We start from the raw sequence: 24,667 nt of genomic DNA, 5'->3' as shown, positions 1-24,667 counted from the left end.
TACTGTTGAGGGACGAGACACAGTTGAGGGACACAGTGTAACCTACTGTTGAGGGACGAGACACAGTGAGACACAGTGTAACCTACTGTTGAGGGACGAGACACAGTGTAACCTACTGTTGAGGGACGAGACACAGTGAGTAACCCTCTAACCTGAGACTCCCTCTCCCTCCTTCTCCTTCTCCTCTCCTCTCTCTCTCTCTCACTCTCCTTCTCTCTCTCTCTCACTCTCCTTCTCCTCTCTCTCTCCTCCTTCTCCTCTCTCTCTCCTCCTCTCTCTCTCTCACTCTCCTTCTCCTCTCACTCTCTTCTCTCTCTCTCTCCTTCTCTCTCTCTCCGTCTCTTCTCTCTCTCCTTCTACTCTCTCCTCCTTCTCTCTCTCTCTCTTCATTCTCTCTCCTTCTCCTCCTCTCATTCTCTCTCTCCTCTCTCTCTCATTCTCCTCTCTCTCTCTCTCAGGTACCTGTTTGCTCTCCAGATAAAGCATGATCTGGCGTGTGGACGTCTGACCTGCAACGACACCAGTGCTGCTCTGCTGGTCTCTCATATTGTCCAGTGTAAGCATACTTTCCATTATAATATAGTTAGAGCTTCCTGATTTATTTTAGTACCGGCTCCAGTGTGTAACGGCTCCAGTGTGTAACGGCTCCAGTGTGTAACGGCTCCAGTGTGTAACGGCTCCAGTGTGTAACGGCTCCAGTGTGTTCCCGGCTCCAGTGTGTAGCGGCTCCAGTGTGTAACGGCTCCAGTGTGTTCCCGGCTCCAGTGTGTAACGGCTCCAGTGTGTAACGGCTCCAGTGTGTAACGGCTCCAGTGTGTACCGGCTCCAGTGTGTTCCCGGCTCCAGTGTGTAACGGCTCCAGTGTGTAACGGCTCCAGTGTGTAACGGCTCCAGTGTGTAACGGCTCCAGTGTGTAACGGCTCCAGTGTGTAACGGCTCCAGTGTGTAACGGCTCCAGTGCGTTCCCGGCTCCAGTGTCTAACGGCTCCAGTGTGTAACGGCTCCATTGTGTACTCCATTGTTCCCGGCTCCAGTGTGTACTCCAGTGTGTACCGGCTCCAGTGTGTACCGGCTCCAGCGTGTAAAGGCTCCAGTATGTACTCCAGTGTGTACCGACTCCAGCGTGTAAAGGCTCCAGTATGTACTCCAGTGTGTACCGGCTCCAGTGTGTACCGACTCCAGTGTGTAACGGCTCCAGTATGTACTCCAGTGTGTACCGGCTCCAGTGTGTACCGGCTCCAGTGTGTACCGGCTCCAGTGTGTAACGGCTGCAGTATGTACTCCAGTGTGTACCGGCTCCAGTGTGTACCGGCTCCAGTGTGTTCCCGGCTCCAGTGTGTACCGGCTCCAGTGTGTACCGGCTCCAGTGTGTACCGGCTCCAGTGTGTAACGGCTCCAGTGTGTAACGGCTCCAGTGTCCCAGTGCGTTCCCGGCTCCAGTGCGTTCCCGGCTCCAGTGTGTACCGGCTCCAGTGTGTAACGGCTGCAGTATGTACTCCAGTGTGTACCGGCTCCAGTGTGTACCGGCTCCAGTGTGTAACGGCTCCAGTGTGTAACGGCTCCAGTGTGTACTCCAGTGTGTACCGGCTCCAGTGTGTAACGGCTCCAGTGTGTTCCCGGCTCCAGTGTGTTCCCGACTCCAGTGTGTTACCGGCTCCAGTGTGTACCGGCTCCAGTGTGTACCGGCTCCAGTGTGTACCGGCTCCAGTGTGTACTCCAGTGTGTACCGGCTCCAGTGTGTACTCCAGTGTGTACCGGCTCCAGTGTGTTCCCGGCTCCAGTATGTACTCCAGTGTGTACCGGCTCCAGTGTGTACTCCAGTGTGTACCGGCTCCAGTGTGTAACGGCTCCAGTGTGTTCCTGGCTCCAGTGTGTACCGGCTCCAGTGTGTACTGGCTCCAGTGTGTACCGGCTCCAGTGTGTACCGGCTCCAGTGCGTTCCCGGCTCCAGTGCGTTCCCGGCTCCAGTGTGTAACGGCTCCAGTGTTCCCGGCTCCAGTGTGTAACGGCTCCAGTGTGTACTGGCTCCAGTGTGTTCCCGGCTCCAGTGTGTTCCCGGCTCCAGTGTGTTCCCGGCTCCAGTGTGTCCCCGGCTCCAGTGTGTTCCCGCCTCCAGTGTGTTCCCGCCTCCAGTGCGTTCCCGCCTCCAGTGCGTAACAGCTCCAGTGTGTACCGGCTCCAGTGTGTAACAGCTCCAATGTGTACCGGCTCCAGTGTGTACTCCAGTGTGTTCCCGGCTCCAGTGTGTACTCCAGTGTGTACTCCAGTGTGTACCGGCTCCAGTGTGTTCCCAGCTCCAGTGTGTACCGGCTCCAGTGTGTTCCCAGCTCCAGTGTGTACTCCAGTGTGTACCGGCTCCAGTGTGTACTCCAGTGTGTACTCCATTGTGTACCGGCTCCAGTGTGTACTCCAGTGTGTACTCCAGTGTGTTCCCGGCTCCAGTGTGTACTCCAGTGTGTTCCCAGCTCCAGTGTGTACTGGCTCCAGTGTGTACTCCAGTGTGTACTCCAGTGTGTACCGGCTCCAGTGTGTACTCCAGTGTGTTACCGGCTCCAGTGTGTACTCCAGTGTGTACCGGCTCCAGTGTGTACTCCAGTGTGTACTCCAGTGTGTACCGGCTCCAGTGTGTACTCCAGTGTGTTCCCGGCTCCAGTGTGTACTCCAGTGTGTACCGGCTCCAGTGTGTACTCCAGTGTGTACTCCAGTGTGTACCGGCTCCAGTGTGTACTCCAGTGTGTTCCGGCTCCAGTGCCAATATTTCTGTTCCAAACAGTTGATGAGGTTGTTAATATGCTGAGAGGAACCATTTTTCTGAACACATAAAAATACCTGTCAGACAAATCGTCAGGGCCACGGAGCAAATTCAGAATCACTTAGTTGCCATGGAACCTGTCCCATTCTCATCACCATTGGGTAATCTGTAGAGACTGTAGCTGAATACCTGAGGGAAAAGATGCCAGTTCAGGCTCTAGTGGGGTAATCTGGAGAGACTGTAGCTGAATACCTGAGAGGGAAAAGCTGCCAGTTCAGGCTCTAGTGGGGTAATCTGGAGAGACTGTAGCTGAATACCTGAGAGGGAAAAGATGCCAGTTCAGGCTCTAGTGGGGTAATCTGGAGAGACTGTAGCTGAATACCTGAGGGAAAAGATGCCAGTTCAGGCTCTAGTGGGGTAATCTGGAGAGACTGTAGCTGAATACCTGAGAAGGAAAAGATGCCAGTTCCGGCTCTAGTGGGGTAATCTGGAGAGACTGTAGCTGAATACCTGAGGGAAAAGCTGCCAGTTCAGGCTCTAGTGGGGTAATCTGGAGAGACTGTAGCTGAATACCTGAAGGAGGGAAAAGCTGCCAGTTCAGGCTCTAGTGGGGTAATCTGGAGAGACTGTAGCTGAATACCTGAGGGAAAAGATGCCAGTTCAGGCTCTAGTGGGGTAATCTGGAGAGACTGTAGCTGAATACCTGACAGAGGGAAAAGATGCCAGTTCAGGCTCTAGTGGGGTAATCTGGAGAGACTGTAGCTGAATACCTGACAGAGGGAAAAGATGCCAGTTCAGGCTCTAGTGGGGTAATCTGGAGAGACTGTAGCTGAATACCTGAGAGGGAAAAGATGCCAGTTCAGGCTCTAGTGGGGTAATCTGGAGAGACTGTAGCTGAATACCTGAGAGGGAAAAGCTGCCAGTTCAGGCTCTAGTGGGGTAATCTGGAGAGACTGTAGCTGAATACCTGAAGGAGGGAAAAGCTGCCAGTTCAGGCTCTAGTGGGGTAATCTGGAGAGACTGTAGCTGAATACCTGAGGGAAAAGATGCCAGTTCAGGCTCTAGTGGGGTAATCTGGAGAGACTGTAGCTGAATACCTGACAGAGGGAAAAGATGCCAGTTCAGGCTCTAGTGGGGTAATCTGGAGAGACTGTAGCTGAATACCTGACAGAGGGAAAAGATGCCAGTTCAGGCTCTAGTGGGGTAATCTGGAGAGACTGTAGCTGAATACCTGACAGAGGGAAAAGATGCCAGTTCAGGCTCTAGTGGGGTAATCTGGAGAGACTGTAGCTGAATACCTGAAGGAGGGAAAAGCTGCCAGTTCAGGCTCTAGTGGGGTAATCTGGAGAGACTGTAGCTGAATACCTGAGGGAAAAGATGCCAGTTCAGGCTCTAGTGGGGTAATCTGGAGAGACTGTAGCTGAATACCTGACAGAGGGAAAAGATGCCAGTTCAGGCTCTAGTGGGGTAATCTGGAGAGACTGTAGCTGAATACCTGAGAGGGAAAATGCCAGTTCAGGCTCTAGTGGGGTAATCTGGAGAGACTGTAGCTGAATACCTGACAGAGGGAAAAGATGCCAGTTCAGGCTCTAGTGGGGTAATCTGGAGAGACTGTAGCTGAATACCTGAGAGGGAAAAGATGCCAGTTCAGGCTCTAGTGGGGTAATCTGGAGAGACTGTAGCTGAATACCTGAGGGAAAAGATGCCAGCTCAGGCTCTGGAGAGACTGTAGCTGAATACCTGAGAGGGAAAAGCTGCCAGTTCAGGCTCTAGTGGGGTAATCTGGAGAGACTGTAGCTGAATACCTGACAGAGGGAAAAGATGCCAGTTCAGGCTCTAGTGGGGTAATCTGGAGAGACTGTAGCTGAATACCTGACAGAGGGAAAAGATGCCAGTTCAGGCTCTAGTGGGGTAATCTGGAGAGACTGTAGCTGAATACCTGAGAGGGAAAAGATGCCAGTTCAGGCTCTAGTGGGGTAATCTGGAGAGACTGTAGCTGAATACCTGACAGAGGGAAAAGATGCCAGTTCAGGCTCTAGTGGGGTAATCTGGAGAGACTGTAGCTGAATACCTGACAGAGGGAAAAGATGCCAGTTCAGGCTCTAGTGGGGTAATCTGGAGAGACTGTAGCTGAATACCTGAGGGAAAAGCTGCCAGTTCAGGCTCTAGTGGGGTGACGTCTGTGTGGGTTGAACTCTCCTCTTGGTTATTCAGTAACACTCCTCTCCCCTTTCTCCTCTCTCTCTCCCCTTTCTCCTCCTCTCTCTCCTCTCCTCCCCTTTCTCCTCCCTCTCCTCTCCTCTCTCTCCCCTTTCTCCTCCCTCTCATCTCTCCCCTTTCTCCTCCCTCTCGTCTCTCTCCCCTTTCTCTCTCCCTCTCGCTCTTCTCCTCCCTCGTCTCTCCTCCCCTCTCGTCTCTCCTCTCTCTCTCTTCTCCTCCCTCTCGTCTCTCCTCTCTTCTCCTCCCCTCTCGTCTCTCTCTTCTCCTCCCTATCCCTTCTGACACTTCTATTTTCTACTCTCTCCTATCTTTCCCTCTTTCTCGGTCTCTCCTCTCTTCTCTCCACAGCTGAGATCGGGGACTTTGACGAGGTCCAGAGTTTTCAGCACCTTCTTCACAACAAGTACATGCCTAACCAGGACGCTCTGATGGACAAGATCACAGAGTACCACCAGAAGCACGTGTGAGTCAATCTACCTTTCTCTGGACCCTCCTGCAAGTTGGAGTTTGGGTCACATACAAAGTGTCGACTACCGATCGCTGTCCGCGGTTCTGAAATTGCGATGTCTACGCGGTTGTCCTATCGACAGGCTACCAGATGGTGTTTGGCTTTAATGGAGACATTTTATTTAGTTGGGTTGTTGTGTTAACCAGAGCGACTTACAAATTGGAATGGAGACAATGCTGCTATTTACAATGTTGGGTTGTTGTGTTTCGGAGCTACAGGCCTACGGCGTCACAATGCTGCTATTTACAATGTTGGCTGGCGGAGCTCGGCGTCACAATGCCTATTTACAATGTTGGCTGGCGGGCCACTCACGGCGTCACAATGCTGCTATTTACAATGTTGGCTGTGTTGTGTTTCTCGGCGAGCTATTACGGTGTCACAATGCTGCTATTTACAATGTTGGCTGGTGGAGCTACAGGCCTACGGCGTCACAATGCTGCTATTGGCTGGCGGAAATCGCGGATTTATTTGTTCAGTAATTAAAGTGGGAAATTCAAACATTTGCAGATTGTAAAATGTATGTTTGATTCAACCGCATACTAATCAGAAACCAATCATTTTGGGGGGGGGGGTACCGTGCCTTTGGAAAATATTCAGAACCCTTGACTGTAATCCACATTTTGTTACGTTACAGCCTTATTCTAAAATGGATTCAAAATGATTATTTTCTCATATCTATACACAATACCCCATAATGTCAAAGCAAAAACAGGTTTTTATAAATGTTTGCAAGGGACTGTGTCGAGGTACAGTTCTGGGGAGAGGTCGAGGTACAGATCTGGGGAGAGGTCGAGGTACAGATCTGGGGAGAGGTCGAGGTACAGATCTGGGGAGAGGTCGAGGTACAGATCTGGGGAGAGGTCGAGGTACAGATCTGGGGAGAGGTCGAGGTACAGATCTGGGGAGAGGTCGAGGTACAGATCTGGGGAGAGGTCGAGGTACAGATCTGGGGAAAGGTCGAGGTACAGATCTGGGGAGAGGTCGAGGTACAGATCTGGGAGAGGTCGAGGTACAGATCTGGGGAGAGGTCGAGGTCGAGGGGACAGATCTGGGGAGAGGTCGAAAGGTCGAGGTACAGATCTGGGGAAAGGTCGAGGTACAGATCTGGAGAAAGAGGTCGAGGTACAGATCTACAGATCTGGAGAGGTCGAGGTACAGATCTAGAGAGAGGTCGAGGTACAGATCTGGAGAGAGATCTGGAGAGAGGTCGAGGTACAGATCTGGAGAGAGGTCGAGGTACAGATCTGGAGAGAGGTCGAGGTACAGATCTGGAGAGAGGTCGAGGTACAGATCTGGAGAGAGGTCGAGGTACAGATCTGGGGAGAGGTCGAGGTACAGATCTGGAGAAAGGATCTGGAGAGAGGTCGAGGTACAGATCTGGGGAAGGTCGAGGGTCCAGGAACACAATGGCCTTATAGATGAAACAGATCTGAGACGACTAAGATTCTGCCTCGAACTGGATCGAGGCCAAGATCTGGGGAGAGGTCTCCAGAACACAATGGCCTTATAAATGAAACGTTTGTAACCACTAAGACTCGAACTGGCCGCCCGGCCAAACTTAGCAATCAGGGGAGAAGGGCCTTGGTCAGGGGGTGGCCAAGACCCGAACTGGCCGCCCGGCCAAACTAAGCAATCAGGGAGAAGGGCCTTGGTCAGGGGGTGGCCAAGACCCGAACTGGCCGACCGGCCAGACTAAGCAATCAGGGAGAAAGGCCTTGGTCAGGGGGTGGCCAAGACCCGAACTGGCTGCCCGGCCAAACTAAGCAATCAGGGGAGAAACGCCTTGGTCAGGGGGGTGGCCAAGACCCGAACTGGCCGCCCGGCCAAACTAAGCAATCAGGGGAGAAACGCCTTGGTCAGGGGGGTGGCCAAGACCCGAACTGGCTGCCCGGCCAAACTAAGCAATCAGGGAGAACGGCCTTGGTCAGGGGGTGGCCAAGACCCGATAGTCACTCTGACAGAGCTCCAGAGTTCCTCTGTGGAGATGGGAGAACCTTCCAGAAGGACAACCATCTCTGCAGCACTCCACCAATCAGGCCTTTATGGTAGACCGACCAGACAGAAGACATTCCTCAGTAAAAGGCACATGACAGATTACATCAGAAAGATGAAAAGTTAGATGGGGATTTAGCTGCTGGAGATGAAGCTTGATGATCATCAGTAGCCAAGGCCCAGTGTTATGTAATGCAGTACTGTCCCTGTCTCTGTCCCTGTCCCTGTCTCTGTTCCTGTCTCTGTCCCTGTCTCTGTCCCTGTCTCTGTCTCTGTCCCAGTCCTTGCCAAGGCCCAGTGTTATGTAATGCAGTACTGTAGTGTCTAGCATCCAGCCAGCGTCAGAACAGTGTTGTTGTTGTTAATCTGACAGGCAACGTCTCTGTCCCCGTCTCTGTCCCCGTCTCTGTCCCCGTCTCTGTCTCTGTCCCTGTCTCTGTCCCTGTCCCTGTCCTTGCCAAGGCCCAGTGTTATGTAATGCAGTACTGTAGTGTCTAGCATCCAGCCAGCGTCAGAACAGTGTTGTTGTTAATCTGACAAGCAACGTCTCTGTCTCTGTCCCTGTCTCTGTCCCTGTCTCTGTCCCTGTCTCTGTCCCCGTCTCTGTCCGCGTCTCTGTCCCCGTCTCTGTCCCTGTCTCTGTCCCCGTCTCTGTCCCCGTCTCTGTCCCTGTCCCTGTCTCTGTCTCTGTCCCCGTCTCTGTCCCTGTCTCTGTCCGCGTCTCTGTCCCCGTCCCTGTCTCTGTCCGCGTCTCTGTCCCCGTCTCTGTCCCTGTCTCTGTCCGCGTCTCTGTCTCTGTCCCTGTCTCTGTCCCTGTCCCTGCTCCCACACAGATGGTTAGAGATGGTAATCCATAAAGCTCCCCCTGCCTTCCAGCCTTCCATGTAAAACTATTGTGGGACTGATGGAACAAGACTGTCCCTGTCCTTCCTTTCCCAGAATTCCAGCTGAGATGACTCATCCATTCCTTGGGTGTATGCCAGGACCACTTCCTCCCTCTCATCCCTCCCTCCTCTGCTCTCTCTCCCAGCCTATCCTCCTAGAGATGGGCACCAGTCCTACGCTTTAGTCTTCCCTGGGTGTAGACGTTGTCCCCAACCACAGATCTAGGATCAGATGACCCCTAGTCTTCCCTGGGTGTAGACGTTGTCCCTAACCACAGATCTAGGATCAGATGACCCTACCCCTAGTCTTCCCTAACCACAGGTAGGATCAGACCCCTAGTCTTCCCTGGGTTGTCCCTAACCACAGATCTAGGATCAGATGACCCTACCCCTAGTCTTCCCTGGGTGTAGACGTTGTCCCTAACCACAGATCTAGGATCAGATGACCCTACCCCTAGTCTTCCCTGGGTGTAGACGTTGTCCCTAACCACAGATCTAGGATCAGATGACCCCTAGTCTTCCCTGGGTGTAGACGTTGTCCCTAACCACAGATCTAGGATCAGATGACCCTACCCCTAGTCTTCCCTGGGTGTAGACGTTGTCCCTAACCACAGATCTAGGATCAGATGACCCCTAGTCTTCCCTGGGTGTAGACGTTGTCCCTAACCACAGATCTAGGATCAGATGACCCTACCCCTAGTCTTCCCTGGGTGTAGACGTTGTCCCTAACCACAGATCTAGGATCAGATGACCCTACCCCTAGTCTTCCCTGGGTGTAGACGTTGTCCCTAACCACAGATCTAGGATCAGATGACCCTACCCCTAGTCTTCCCTGGGTGTAGACGTTGTCCCTAACCACAGATCTAGGATCAGATGACCCTACCCCTAGTCTTCCCTGGGTGTAGACGTTGTCCCCAACCACAGATCTAGGATCAGATGACCCCTAGTCTTCCCTGGGTGTAGACGTTGTCCCTAACCACAGATCTAGGATCAGATGACCCTACCCCCCTAGTCTTCCCTGGGTGTCGTTGTCCCTAACCACAGATCTGATCTGACCCTACCCCTAGTCTTCCCTGGGTGTAGACGTTGTCCCTAACCACAGATCTAGGATCAGATGACCCTAACCCTAGTCTTCCCTAGACGTTGTCCCTAACCACAGATCTAGGATCAGATGACCCCTAGTCTTCCCTGGGTGTAGACGTTGTCCCTAACCACAGATCTAGGATCTGCCCTACCCCTAGTCTTCCCTGGGTGTAGACGTTATCCCTAACCACAGATCTAGGATCAGATGACCCCTAGTCTTCCCTGGGTGTAGACGTTGTCCCTAACCACAGATCTAGGATCAGATGACCCTCCACCCCTAGTCTGCCCTACCAACCCCCTAACCACAGATCTAGGATCAGATGACCCCAGTCTTCCTCTGCCCCCTTTTCTCCTCTCTATCTGCCCTACCAACCCCCTCTACACCCTCCCCTCTCTGTCTGTCCTACCAACCCCTCTACACTCCATGTCTCTACCCTACACCCTCCACCCTCTGTCTGCCCTACCAACCCCTCTACCCTCTGTGTCTGTCCTACCAACCCCTCTGCACCCTCTCTGTCTGCCATACCAACCCCTCTACACCCTCCACCCTCTGTCTGTCCTACCAACCCCCTCTACCCTCCCTCTCTGTCTGCCATACCAACCCCCTCTACACCCTCCACCCTCTGTCCTACCAACCCCTCTTCCCTCTGTGTCTGTCCTACCAACCCCTCTACACCCTCCACCCTCTGTCTGCCCTACCAACCCCTCTACACCCTCCACCCTCTGTCTGTCCTACCAACCCCTCTACCCTCTGTCTGCCCTACCAACCCCCTCTACACCCTCCACCCTCTGTCTGTCCTACCAACCCCTCTATCCCTTCCACCCTCTGTGTCTATCCTACCAACCCCCTCTACCCTCTGTGTCTGCCCTACCAACCCCCTCTATCCCCTCCACCCTCTGTGTCTATCCTACCAAACCGTGCCCCTCTCCACCCCCCAAACCAACCACTGTCCCTCAGGAGACCAGCCAGCCCAGATCAGAGCAGGAAGGATGGAAGTGCCTAATTCAGTCCCACATACAGGAAACTATTTCCACTCAGCAGATTTAGTAACTCAAAGTCTCTCGTGTTGGTGGGGAGGCGGAGGTCAATATATTGGTTAAGCAAGCATTATGTTCATGGATATGATATGATAAAGTGTTGGTATGTGTCCTGAGCAAGCATTATGTTCATGGGTTCTATTAGTTTAATGGGTTCTATTAGTTTAATGGATTCTATTAGTTTAATGGATTCTATTAGTTTAATGGATTCTATTACTTTAATGGATTCTATTAGTTTAGTGGATTCTATTAGTGGATTCTATTAGTTTAGTGGGTTCTATTAGTTTAATGGATTCTATTAGTTTAATGGATTCTATTAGTTTAATGGATTCTATTAGTTTAATGGATTCTATTACTTTAATGGATTCTATTAGTTTAGTGGATTCTATTAGTTTAATGGATTCTATTAGTTTAATGGATTCTATTAGTTTAATGGATTCTATTAGTTTAATGGGTTCTATTAGTGGATTCTATTACTTTAATGGATTCTATTAGTGGATTCTATTAGTGGATTCTATTCGTTTAATGGGTTCTATTAGTTTAGTGGATTCTATTAGTTTAATGGATTCTATTAGTTTAGTGGATTCTATTAGTTTAATGGATTCTATTAGTTTAGTGGATTCTATTAGTTTAATGGATTCTATTAGTGGATTCTATTAGTTTAGTGGATTCTATTAGTTTAATGGGTTCTATTAGTTTAATGGATTCTATTAGTTTAATGGATTCTATTAGTTTAATGGATTCTATTAGTTTAGTGGGTTCTATTAGTGGATTCTATTAGTTTAGTGGATTCTATTAGTTTAATGGATTCTATTAGTTTAGTGGGTTCTATTAATGGATTCTATTAGTTTAGTGGATTCTATTAGTTTAATGGATTCTATTAGTTTAGTGGATTCTATTAGTTTAGTGGATTCTATTCGTTTAATGGATTCTATTAGTTTAGTGGATTCTATTAGTTTAATGGATTCTATTAGTTTAATGGATTCTATTAGTTTAATGGATTCTATTAGTTTAGTGGGTTCTATTAGTGGATTCTATTAGATTCTTTAGTTTAGTGGATTCTATTAGTTTAATGGATTCTATTAGTTTAGTATTAATGGATTCTATTAGTTTAGTGGATTCTATTAGTTTAATTATTAGTTTAGTGGATTCTATTAGTTTAGTGGATTCTATTAGTTTAATGGATTCTATTAGTTTAGTGGGTTCTATTAGTTTAATGGATTCTATTAGTTTAGTGGATTCTATTAGTTTAATGGATTCTATTAGTTTAGTGGATTCTATTAGATTCTATTAGTTTAATGGATTCTATTAGTTTATGGATTCTATTAGTGGATTCTATTAGTTTAGTGGATTCTATTAGTTTAGTGGATTCTATTAGTTTAATGGATTCTATTAGTTTAGTGGGTTCTATTAGTGGGTTCTATTAGTTTAGTGGATTCTATTAGTTTAATGGATTCTATTAGTTTAGTGGATTCTATTAGTTTAATGGATTCTATTAGTTTAGTGGGTTCTATTAATGGATTCTATTAGTTTAGTGGATTCTATTAGTTTAGTGGATTCTATTAGTTTAGTGGATTCTATTAGTTTAGTGGGTTCTATTAGTTTAGTGGATTCTATTAGTTTAGTGGGTTCTATTAGTTTAGTGGATTCTATTAGTTTAATAGATTCTATTAGTTTAATGGATTCTATTAGTTTAATGGATTCTATTAGTTTAATGGATTCTATTAGTTTAGTGGGTTCTATTAGTTTAGTGGGTTCTATTAGTTTAATGGGTTCTATTAGTTTAATGGATTCTATTAGTTTAATGGATTCTATTAGTTTTATTAGTGGGTTCTATTAGTTTAGTGGATTCTATTAGTTTAGTGGATTCTATTAGTTTAATGGATTCTATTAGTTTAGTGGGTTCTATTAGTGGATTCTATTAGTTTAGTGGATTCTATTAGTTTAATGGATTCTATTAGTTTAGTGGGTTCTATTAATGGATTCTATTAGTTTAGTGGATTCTATTAGTTTAATGGATTCTATTAGTTTAGTGGATTCTATTAGTTTAATGGATTCTATTAGTTTAATGGATTCTATTAGTTTAGTGGATTCTATTAGTTTAATGGGTTCTATTAGTTTAATGGATTCTATTTGTTTAATGGATTCTATTAGTTTAGTGGATTCTATTAGTTTAATGGATTCTATTAGTTTAATGGATTCTATTAGTGGATTCTAATAGTTTAATGGATTCTATTAGTTTAATGGGTTCTATTAGTTTAGTGAATTCTATTAGTTTAATGGGTTCTATTAGTTTAATGGATTCTATTAGTGGATTCTATTAGTTTAATGGATTCTATTAGTTTAATGGATTCTATTAGTGGATTCTATTAGTTTAGTGGATTCTATTAGTTTAGTGGATTCTATTAGTTTAGTGGATTCTATTAGTTTAATGGATTCTATTAGTTTAGTGGATTCTATTAGTTTAGTGGATTCTATTAGTTTAGTGGATTCTATTAGTTTAATATATTTTATTAGTTTAATGGATTCTATTAGTTTAATGGATTCTATTAGTTTAGTGGGTTCTATTAGTTTAATGGATTCTATTAGTGGATTCTTAGTTTAGTGGATTCTATTAGTGGATTCTTAGTTTAGTGGATTCTATTAGTTTAATGGATTATATATGTTTAATGGATTATATTAGTTTAATAGATTCTATTAGTTTAATAGATTCTATTAGTTTAATAGATTATATTAGTGGATTCTATTAGTTTAGTGGATTCTATTAGTTTAATGGATTATATTAGTTTAATAGATTCTATTAGTTTAGTGGATTCTATTAGTTTAATAGATTCTATTAGTTTAGTGGATTCTATTAGTTTAATGGATTCTATTAGTTTAATAAATTCTATTAGTTTAGTGGATTCTATTAGTGGATTCTATTAGTTTAGTGGGTTCTATTAGTTTAATGGATTCTATTAGTTTAATGGATTCTATTAGTTTAATGGATTCTATTAGTTTAGTGGATTCTATTAGTTTAGTGGATTCTATTAGTGGATTCTATTAGTTTAGTGGGTATTAGTTTAATGGATTCTATTAGTTTAGTGGATTCTATTAGTTTATGGATTCTATTAGTTTATGGATTCTATTAGTTTAGTGGATTCTATTAGTTTTGGATTCTATGATGATTCTATTAGTTTAGTTTAGTGGATTCTATTAGTTTAATAGATTCTATTAGTTTAATTTAACATTTTTATGTCATTTGTACAGAAGGAACAGTGGAAACTGTCCAACGTGATGTTAAAATGCGTGTTGGTATGTGTCCTGTGTCCCCAGAGGACAGACTATGATATGATAAAGTGTTGGTATGTGTCCTGTGTGTCCCCAGAGGACAGACGCCATTAGAGTCGGACTATGATTAGATAAAGTGTTGGTATGTGTCCTGTGTGTCCCCAGAGGACAGACGCCATTAGAGTCGGACTATGATTAGATAAAGTGTTGGTATGTGTCCTGTGTCCCCAGAGGACAGACGCCAGACTATGATATGATAAAGTGTTGGTATGGGTCCTGTGTCCCCAGAGGACAGAATATGATAAAGTGTTGGTATGTGTCCTGTGTCCCCAGAGGACAGACACCAGACTATGATATGATAAAGTGTTGGTGTGTGTCCTGTGTCCCCAGAGGACAGACAGTCCCCAGAGGACAGACTATGATATGATAAAGTGTTGGTGTGTGTCCTGTGTCCCCAGAGGACAGACTATGATATGATAAAGTGTTGGTGTGTGTCCTGTGTCCCCAGAGGACAGACTATGATATGATAAAGTGTTGGTATGGGTCCTGTGTCCCCAGAGGACAGACTATGATATGATAAAGTGTTGGTGTGTGTCCTGTGTCCCCAGAGGACAGACTATGATATGATAAAGTGTTGGTATGTGTCCTGTGTGTCCTGTGTCCCCAGAGGACAGAATATGATAAAGTGTTGGTATGTGTCCTGTGTCCCCAGAGGACAGACACCAGACTATGATATGATAAAGTGTTGGTGTGTGTCCTGTGTCCCCAGAGGACAGACTATGATATGATAAAGTGTTGGTATGTGTCCTGTGTCCCCAGAGGACAGACTATGATATGATAAAGTGTTGGTATGTGTCCTGTGTCCCCAGAGGACAGACTATGATATGATAAAGTGTTGGTATGTGTCCTGTGTCCCCAGAGGACAGACACCAGACTATGATATGATAAAGTGTTGGTATGTGTCCCCAGAGGACAGACTATGATATGATAAAGTGTTGGTGTGTGTCCTGTGTCCCCAGAGGACAGACTGTGAATATCCCCAGAGGACAGACTATGATATGATAAAGTGTTGGTGTGTGTCCTGTGTCCCCAGAGGACAGACACCAGACTATGATATGATAAAGTGTTGGTATGTGTCCTGTGTCCCCAGAGGACAGACTATGATATGATAAAGTGTTGGTGTGTGTCCTGTGTCCCCAGAGGACAGACTATGATATGATAAAGTGTTGGTATGTGTCCTGTGTCCCCAGAGGACAGACAGACTATGATATGATAAAGTGTTGGTATGTGTCCTGTGTCCCCAGAGGACAGACTATGATATGATAAAGTGTTGGTATGTGTCCTGTGTCCCCAGAGGACAGACTATGATATGATAAAGTGTTGGTATGTGTCCTGTGTCCCCAGAGGACAGACTATGATATGATAAAGTGTTGGTATGTGTCCTGTGTGTCCCCAGAGGACAGACTATGATATGATAAAGTGTTGGTGTGTGTCCTGTGTCCCCAGAGGACAGACTATGATATGATAAAGTGTTGGTATGTGTCCTGTGTCCCCAGAGACAGACAGACTATGATATGATAAAGTGTTGGTGTGTGTCCTGTGTCCCCAGAGGACAGACTATGATATGATAAAGTGTTGGTATGTGTCCTGTGTGTCCCCAGAGGACAGACTATGATATGATAAAGTGTTGGTGTGTGTCCTGTGTGTCCCCAGAGGACAGACTATGATATGATAAAGTGTTGGTATGTGTCCTGTGTCCCCAGAGGGACAGACTATGATATGATAAAGTGTTGGTGTGTGTCCTGTGTGTCCCCAGAGGACAGACTATGATATGATAAAGTGTGTGTCCTGTGTCCCCAGAGGACAGACTATGTGTCCTGTGTCCCCAGAGGACAGACTATGATATGATAAAGTGTTGGTATGTGTCCTGTGTGTCCCCAGAGGACAGACTATGATATGATAAAGTGTTGGTATGTGTCCTGTGTCCCCAGAGGACAGACACCAGACTATGATATGATAAAGTGTTGGTATGTGTCCTGTGTCCCCAGAGGACAGACTATGATATGATAAAGTGTTGGTATGTGTCCTGTGTGTCCCCAGAGGACAGACGCCAGACTATGATATGATAAAGTGTTGGTGTGTGTCCTGTGTCCCCAGAGGACAGACTATGATATGATAAAGTGTTGGTATGTGTCCTGTGTGTCCCCAGAGGACAGACTATGATATGATAAAGTGTTGGTATGTGTCCTGTGTGTCCCCAGAGGACAGACACCAGCAGAGTCAGACTATCAGCTATTGGAGATCGCCCGGCGGTTGGAGATGTACGGAGTCAGGCTCCACCCTGCTAAGGACCGAGAGGGGACCAAGCTCAGTCTGGCTGTGTCTCATATTGGACTGCTGGTGTTTCAGGTACTGTATGAGCTCCAGATGTTTATCCACCAGGATCATGGGAGTTCATTTCTGATCTCTTACTTTTTTTAAATGCATTTTCTTAAAACTGCATGTTGTATTCAGCATTTCACTGTGAGGTCTACTACACCTGTTGTATTCAGCATTTCACTGTGAGGTCTACTACACCTGTTGTATTCAGCATTTCACTGTGAGGTCTACTACACCTGTTGTATTCAGCATTTCACTGTGAGGTCTACTACACCTGTTGTATTCAGCATTTCACTGTGAGGTCTACTACACCTGTTGTATTCAGCATTTCACTGTGAGGTCTACTACACCTGTTGTATTCAGCATTTCACTGTGAGGTCTACTACACCTGTTGTATTCAGCATTTCACTGTGAGGTCTACTACACCTGTTGTATTCAGCATTTCACTGTGAGGTCTACTACACCTGTTGTATTCAGCATTTCACTGATGTATGTGACAAATAACTTTAGATTTGAGTAATGCTGTCGTTATGAATCCATGTCATACCACTTAGGGCTGTGACTGGCATGGAATATTGGATGATGGTTATTGGTCAGCCAAATGACCACGGTCACCGTAATAACCATTTGGAGAAGGAAAAAGGGGAGGGGGACGTTGCCTAGGCAACCGAAGACTCGTCTGTCTAGCACCAAGCTTACCAAGGAACAACAAAGTTTCATCACTTTGTAGAGTCCATGTTACAGCAGAAACGGACTCAACCGCACGAATGTCCGGCTGGCCACTAATGTCCGGCTGGCCACGAATGTCCGGCTGGCCACGAATGTCCGGCTGGCCACGAATGCCCGGCTGGCCACGAATGTCCGGCTGGCCATGAATACCGGGCTGGCTGCTCTTGAGTCAGCTTTTCTTTCCACACACAAAAATATATACTTTCGCAAGGCACTGTATATACAGTGGGGCAAAAAAAGTATTTAGTCAGCCACCAAATTGTGCAAGTTCTCTTATTTTCCACCATAATTTGCAAGTAAATTCATAAAAAATCCTACAATGTGATTTTCTGGATTTTTTTCAAATTTTTTCTGTTGAAGTGTACTTATGATGAAAATTACAGGCCTCCCTCATCTTTTTAAGTGGGAGAACTTGCACAACTGACTAAATACTCTTTTGCCCCACTGTATATACAGTACATGATTGGAACTAAACGGCCTGAACCATGAAAAACAGCCCCAGACCATTATTCCTCCACCAAACTTTACAGTTGGCATTATGTATTGCGGCAAGTAACATTGTCCTGGCATCCGCCAAACCCAGGTTAGTCCGTCGGACTGCCAGATGTGAAGTGTGATTCATCCCTCCAGAGAACACATTTCCACTGCTCCAGAGTCCAATGGCGGCGAGCTTTACACCACTCCAGCATATTTTACCATTTAGATTCTTCAAAGTAGCCACCCTTTGCACACTCTTGGCATTCTCTCAACCAGCTTCACCTGGAATGCCTTTCCAACAGTCTTGAAGGAGTTCCCACATATGCTGAGCACTTGTTTTTCCTTCACTCTGCGCTCCAACTCATCCCAAACCATCTCAATTGGGTTGAGGTCGGGTGATTGTGGAGGCCGTCTGACGCAGGACCCATACACGAAGAGATCATCCGTACACCTACTCTGCTTCTCACAAACGCACAGCGGTTGGAACCAAACATCTCAAATTTGTACTCATCAGACCAAAGGACAGATTTCCATCGGTCTAATGTCCATTGCTCATGTTTTTTGGACCAGGCAAGTCTCTTCTTATTGGTGTCCTTCAGTAGTGGTTTCTTAGCAGCAAATCAACCATCGGCCGTAAATAAAAGGCAGAAGACTGTCTGGGAAGTGTCTCTGTGATACACAATCTTATGTCCTGTCTGTATGCATGTTGTCCAACCAACTGAAACTCCTCTCTCCTATCGGGACACACTAAGATCAATGCTTTTAACTGGTCTAACTCTCTCCTATAGGGACACACTAAGATCAATGCTTTTAACTGGTCTAACTCTCTCCTATAGGGACACACTAAGATCAATGCTTTTAACTGGTCTAATTCTCTCCTATAGGGACACACTAAGATCAATATTTTTAACTGGTCTAACTCTCTCCTATAGGGACACACTAAGATCAATGCTTTTAACTGGTCTAAAGTCCGCAAGCTCAGCTTCAAGAGGAAACGTTTTCTCATCAAACTGAGACCAGACCTCAATGTAAGTCCTTATACCACGGCTTGGCAGAATACTCCATTCTGATTGGTTGAAAGGGTGTTGATTTATTTCTCAGTAAATTCACAGTAATATTCCACAGTTAGTTCCAACACAGTGTTTTGTCAGTGGATGAACACAGCCCTCGTTTCTCCTGTTCTAACCAATGCTAAGCTATGTGTTGACCATGTCTGTGCCCGCCTGCAGCAGAGTGCATACCAGGACACTCTGGAGTTTGTGATGGCCAGTAGAGATTGCTGTAAGATCTTCTGGAAAATATGTGTGGAGTACCACGCCTTCTTCAGACTGTTTGAGGAACCCAAGCCCAAAGCCAAAGCTGTTCTCTTCACCAGAGGGTCCTCCTTCAGGTTTAGGTAGGCTGGCTGGGTGGGTGGAGCTTGTAGAGGTTTGGGTAGGCTGGGTGGGTGGGTGGAGCTTGTAGAGGTTTGGGTAGGCTGGGTGGCTGGGTGGGTGGAGCTTGTAGAGGTTTGGGTAGGCTGGCTGGGTGGGTGGAGCTTGTAGAGGTTTGGGTTGGCTGGCTGGGTGGGTGGAGCTTGTAGAGGTTTGGGTAGGCTGGCTGGGTGGGTGGGTGGAGCTTGTAGAGGTTTGGGTAGGCTGGCTGGGTGGGTGGAGCTTGTAGAGGTTTGGGTAGGCTGGCTGGGTGGGTGGGTGGAGCTTGTAGAGGTTTGGGTTGGCTGGCTGGGTGGGTGGAGCTTGTAGAGGTTTGGGTAGGCTGGCTGGGTGGGTGGGTGGAGCTTGTAGAGGTTTGGGTAGGCTGGCTGGGTGGGTGGAGCTTGTAGAGGTTTGGGTAGGCTGGCTGGGTGGGTGGGTGGAGCTTGTAGAGGTTTGGGTAGGCTTGCTGGGTGGGTGGAGCTTGTAGAGGTTTGGGTAGGCTGGCTGGGTGGGTGGGTGGGTGGAGCTTGTAGAGGTTTGGGTAGGCTGGCTGGGTGGGTGGAGCTTGTAGAGGTTTGGGTAGGCTGGCTGGGTGGGTGGAGCTTGTAGAGGTTTGGGTAGGCTGGGTGGGTGGGTGGAGCTTGTAGAGGTTTGGGTAGGCTGGCTGGGTGGGTGGGTGGAGCTTGTAGAGGTTTGGGTAGGCTGGCTGGGTGGGTGGAGCTTGTAGAGGTTTGGGTAGGCTGGCTGGGTGGGTGGGTGGAGCTTGTAGAGGTTTGGGTTGGCTGGCTGGGTGGGTGGAGCTTGTAGAGGTTTGGGTAGGCTGGCTGGGTGGGTGGGTGGAGCTTGTAGAGGTTTGGGTAGGCTGGCTGGGTGGGTGGAGCTTGTAGAGGTTTGGGTAGGCTGGCTGGGTGGGTGGGTGGAGCTTGTAGAGGTTTGGGTTGGCTGGCTGGGTGGGTGGAGCTTGTAGAGGTTTGGGTAGGCTGGCTGGGTGGGTGGGTGGAGCTTGTAGAGGTTTGGGTAGGCTGGCTGGGTGGGTGGAGCTTGTAGAGGTTTGGGTAGGCTGGCTGGGTGGGTGGGTGGAGCTTGTAGAGGTTTGGGTAGGCTTGCTGGGTGGGTGGAGCTTGTAGAGGTTTGGGTAGGCTGGCTGGGTGGGTGGGTGGGTGGAGCTTGTAGAGGTTTGGGTAGGCTGGCTGGGTGGGTGGAGCTTGTAGAGGTTTGGGTAGGCTGGCTGGGTGGGTGGAGCTTGTAGAGGTTTGGGTAGGCTGGGTGGGTGGGTGGAGCTTGTAGAGGTTTGGGTAGGCTGGCTGGGTGGGTGGGTGGAGCTTGTAGAGGTTTGGGTAGGCTGGCTGGGTGGGTGGGTGGAGCTTGTAGAGGTTTGGGTAGGCTGGCTGGGTGGGTGGAGCTTGTAGAGGTTTGGGTAGGCTGGCTGGGTGGGTGGGTGGAGCTTGTAGAGGTTTGGGTAGGCTGGCTGGGTGGGTGGAGCTTGTAGAGGTTTGGGTAGGCTGGCTGGGTGGGTGGAGCTTGTAGAGGTTTGGGTAGGCTGGCTGGGTGGGTGGAGCTTGTAGAGGTTTGGGTAGGCTGGCTGGGTGGGTGGAGCTTGTAGAGGTTTGGGTAGGCTGGCTGGCTGGCTGGGTGGGTGGAGCTTGTAGAGGTTTGGGTAGGCTGGCTGGCTGGCTGGGTGGGTGGAGCTTGTAGAGGTTTGGGTAGGCTGGCTGGCTGGCTGGGTGGGTGGAGCTTGTAGAGGTTTGGGTAGGCTGGCTGGGTGGGTGGAGCTTGTAGAGGTTTGGGTAGGCTGGCTGGGTGGGTGGAGCTTGTAGAGGTTTGGGTAGGCTGGGTGGGTGGGTGGGTGGAGCTTGTAGAGGTTTGGGTAGGCTGGCTGGGTGGGTGGAGCTTGTAGAGGTTTGGGTAGGCTGGCTGGGTGGGTGGAGCTTGTAGAGGTTTGGGTAGGCTGGCTGGGTGGGTGGAGCTTGTAGAGGTTTGGGTAGGCTGGCTGGGTAGGTGGAGCTTGTAGAGGTTTGGGTAGGCTGGCTGGGTGGGTGGAGCTTGTAGAGGTTTGGGTAGGCTGGCTGGCTGGGTGGGTGGAGCTTGTAGAGGTTTAGGTAGGCTGGCTGGCTGGGTGGGTGGAGCTTGTAGAGGTTTGGGTAGGCTGGCTGGGTGGGTGGAGCTTGTAGAGGTTTGGGTAGGCTGGCTGGGTGGGTGGAGCTTGTAGAGGTTTGGGTAGGCTGGCTGGCTGGGTGGTTGGGTGGGTGGAGCGAGCTTGTAGAGGTTTAGGTAGGCTGGCTGGGTGGGTGGAGCTTGTAGAGGTTTAGGTAGGCTGGCTGGGTGGGTGGAGCTTGTAGAGGTTTGGGTAGGCTGGCTGGGTGGGTGGAGCTTGTAGAGGTTTGGGTAGGCTGGGTGGGTGGGTGGGTGGAGCTTGTAGAGGTTTGGGTTGGCTGGCTGGGTGGGTGGAGCTTGTAGAGGTTTGGGTAGGCTGGCTTGGGTGGAGCTTGTAGAGGTTTAGGTAGGCTGGCTGGCTGGGTGGGTGGAGCTTGTAGAGGTTTAGGTAGGCTGGCTGGCTGGGTGGGTGGAGCTTGTAGAGGTTTGGGTAGGCTGGTTGGGTGGGTGGAGCTTGAAGAGGTTTGGGTAGGCTGGCTGGGTGGGTGGAGCTTGTAGAGGTTTGGGTAGGCTGGCTGGCTGGGTGGTTGGGTGGGTGGAGCGAGCTTGTAGAGGTTTAGGTAGGCTGGCTGGGTGGGTGGAGCTTGTAGAGGTTTAGGTAGGCTGGCTGGGTGGGTGGAGCTTGTAGAGGTTTGGGTAGGCTGGCTGGGTGGGTGGAGCTTGTAGAGGTTTGGGTAGGCTGGGTGGGTGGGTGGGTGGAGCTTGTAGAGGTTTGGGTAGGCTGGCTGGGTGGGTGGTGCTTGTAGAGGTTTGGGTTGGCTGGCTGGGTGGGTGGAGCTTGTAGAGGTTTGGGTAGGCTGGCTTGGGTGGAGCTTGTAGAGGTTTAGGTAGGCTGGCTGGCTGGGTGGGTGGAGCTTGTAGAGGTTTAGGTAGGCTGGCTGGCTGGGTGGGTGGAGCTTGTAGAGGTTTGGGTAGGCTGGCTGGGTGGGTGGAGCTTGTAGAGGTTTGGGTAGGCTGGCTGGGTGGGTGGAGCTTGTAGAGGTTTGGGTAGGCTGGCTGGGTGGGTGGAGCTTGTAGAGGTTTGGGTAGGCTGGCTGGGTGGGTGGAGCTTGTAGAGGTTTGGGTAGGCTGGCTGGGTGGGTGGAGCTTGTAGAGGTTTGGGTAGGCTGGCTGGGTGGGTGGAGCTTGTAGAGGTTTGGGTAGGCTGGCTGGCTGGGTGGGTGGGTGGAGCTTGTAGAGGTTTGGGTAGGCTGGCTGGGTGGGTGGAGCTTGTAGAGGTTTGGGTAGGCTGGGTGGGTGGGTGGGTGGGTAGGTGGAGCTTGTAGAGGTTTGGGTAGGCTGGCTGGGTGGGTGGAGCTTGTAGAGGTTTGGGTAGGCTGGGTGGGTGGGTGGGTGGGTGGGTGGAGCTTGTAGAGGTTTGGGTAGGCTGGCTGGGTGGGTGGAGCTTGTAGAGGTTTGGGTAGGCTGGGTGGGTGGGTGGGTGGAGCTTGTAGAGGTTTGGGTAGGCTGGCTGGGTGGGTGGAGCTTGTAGAGGTTTGATACTGGACTCAACAATGTGACCTTCCTATTGTGTCAGGGCCTTTCACTGACAGTCCTTTTACAGGGACTGTGCTGCTTCATCAGACCTCTGTGTTTCAACATACTACCACGTTCTGTCTCTTTCTGTCTGCAGCGGTCGGACACAGAAGCAGGTTTTCGATTACGTCAAGGACTCAGAGTTCCAAAAGGTCCCTTTTGAAAGGTGAGACTTCACCTGGTCTGGATGTCAGCCTCTCTTCCCCTGAGGCGTGTTTGTGGCTCCAGGTTCCCATGTCAATGTCCCTTTACCTCAACAGTTGATAGACTAAGCCTCGCCTGTCTCCTCCAGGAAACACAGTAAGAAGGTGTCTGGCGGCAGCCTGCCACCCCAGGACAGAAAGACATCCACAGTGCCACAAGAGGTCAGTATATCCTGGTGACCTTTCTCTCTGTGATTCATAGGAGAAGGAATAGAGTTAGTGTGTGTTCTGGTCTTTATATCACAGAGTATCCCTTTAACTTCTCTCTCTCCCTCCTCTCCAGAGTGTCTCAGTGGACCAGACAGACTCTCCTCTCAGGTTGACCCTCCAGGCCCCGGTGGACGACCCTACAGTGACCAACGGCCACCAGGCTGGACCAGAGGCCCAGGCCCTACCCTCCACCACGGGACACCCAGAGCAGCAGATCTCAGGTCCAGTCCGGCACGCAGCTGAAGGCAGCAGCTCTTCTATCTCCTACATCCACTGGTCTGGTATAGATAGAGAACGAGGCCAGAGGCACACGCTCACACACACATGTTAGCCCCTCCCTCAGGGTTAGCTCCCTGCCACTGTTAGCCCCTCCCTCAGGGTTAGCTCCCTGCCACTGTTAGCCCCTCCCCCAGGGTTAGCTCCCTGCCACTGTTAGCCCCTCCCCCAGGGTTAGCTCCCTGCCACTGTTAGCCCCTCCCTCAGGGTTAGCTCCCTGCCACAGTTAGCCCCTCCCTCGGGGTTAGCTCCCTGCCACTGTTAGCCCCTCCCCCAGGGTTAGCTCCCTGCCACTGTTAGCCCCCCCAGGGTTAGCTCCCTGCCACTGTTAGCCCCTCCCTCAGGGTTAGCTCCCTGCCACAGTTAGCCCCTCCCTCGGGGTTAGCTCCCTGCCACTGTTAGCCCCTCCCCCAGGGTTAGCTCCCTGCCACTGTTAGCCCCTCCCTCAGGGTTAGCTCCCTGACACAGTTAGCCCCTCCCTCGGGGTTAGCTCCCTGCCACTGTTAGCCCCTCCCTCGGGGTTAGCTCCCTGCCACTGTTAGCCCCTCCCCCAGGGTTAGCTCCCTGACACTGTTAGCCCCTCCCCCAGGGTTAGCTCCCTGACACTGTTAGCCCCTCCCCCCAGGGTTAGCTCCCTGACACTGTTAGCCCCTCCCTCAGGGTTAGCTCCCTGCCACAGTTAGCCCCTCCCCCAGGGTTAGCTCCCTGCCACTGTTAGCCCTTCCCCCAGGGTTAGTTCCCTGCCACTGTTAGCCCCTCCCTCAGGGTTAGCTCCCTGACACTGTTAGCCCCTCCCCCAGGGTTAGCTCCCTGACACTGTTAGCCCCTCCCCCAGGGTTAGCTCCCTGACACTGTTAGCCCCTCCCCCAGGGTTAGCTCCCTGACACTGTTAGCCCCTCCCTCAGGGTTAGCTCCCTGCCACAGTTAGCCCCTCCCCCAGGGTTAGCTCCCTGCCACTGTTAGCCCTTCCCCCAGGGTTAGTTCCCTGCCACTGTTAGCCCCTCCCTCAGGGTTAGCTCCATGCCACTGTTAGCCCCTCCCTCAGGGTTAGCTCCCTGCCACTGTTAGCCCCTCCCCCAGGGTTAGCTCCCTGCCTATCAGCAGTCATCCTAATCATCAGTCTGTCTGACCCCCCTCCCTGTATCAGCAGTCATCCTAATCATCAGTCTGTCTGCCCCCCCCTCCCCCCTCCCTGTATCAGCAGTCATCCTAATCATCAGTCTGTCTGACCCCCCTCCCTGTATCAGCAGTCATCCTAATCATCAGTCTGTCTGACCCCCTCCCCCTCCCTGTATCAGCAGTCATCCTAATCATCAGTCTGTCTGACCCCCCTCCCTGTATCAGCAGTCATCCTAATCATCAGTCTGTCTGACCCCCTCCCCCCTCCCTGTATCAGCAGTCATCCTAATCATCAGTCTGTCTGACCCCCCCTCCCTGTATCAGCAGTCATCCTAATCAGTCTGTCTGACCCCCCTCCCTGTATCAGCAGTCATCCTAATCATCAGTCTGTCTGACCCCCCCCCCTGTATCAGCAGTCATCCTAATCATCAGTCTGTCTGACC

The 24,667-nt window shown here is 49.6% G+C and overlaps 1 protein-coding gene across 1 annotated transcript in view; it reads left to right on the top strand.

The window, feature by feature from the left end:
• Window positions 1–434: 434 nt before the first annotated feature.
• LOC124022402 (FERM, ARHGEF and pleckstrin domain-containing protein 1-like) overlaps window positions 435–24,667 on the top strand; it is a 93,749-nt gene continuing 69,516 nt past the window's right edge. The window contains exons 1-8 of the mRNA XM_046337338.1: window positions 435–556; window positions 5,321–5,435; window positions 16,009–16,156; window positions 18,265–18,360; window positions 18,562–18,728; window positions 22,514–22,582; window positions 22,709–22,781; window positions 22,903–23,050. Coding sequence (XP_046193294.1) covers window positions 5,380–5,435; window positions 16,009–16,156; window positions 18,265–18,360; window positions 18,562–18,728; window positions 22,514–22,582; window positions 22,709–22,781; window positions 22,903–23,050 — 757 coding nt within the window. The 5' untranslated portion in view covers window positions 435–556; window positions 5,321–5,379. The remainder of the gene's footprint in view (window positions 557–5,320; window positions 5,436–16,008; window positions 16,157–18,264; window positions 18,361–18,561; window positions 18,729–22,513; window positions 22,583–22,708; window positions 22,782–22,902; window positions 23,051–24,667) is intronic.

This window comes from Oncorhynchus gorbuscha, unplaced genomic scaffold, assembly GCF_021184085.1.
Source record: "Oncorhynchus gorbuscha isolate QuinsamMale2020 ecotype Even-year unplaced genomic scaffold, OgorEven_v1.0 Un_scaffold_1370, whole genome shotgun sequence".
Classification (NCBI taxonomy): Eukaryota; Metazoa; Chordata; class Actinopteri; order Salmoniformes; family Salmonidae; genus Oncorhynchus; species Oncorhynchus gorbuscha.
Note: the sequence above shows the minus strand (reverse complement) of the source record. Positions and strands in the feature narration are given on the sequence as shown.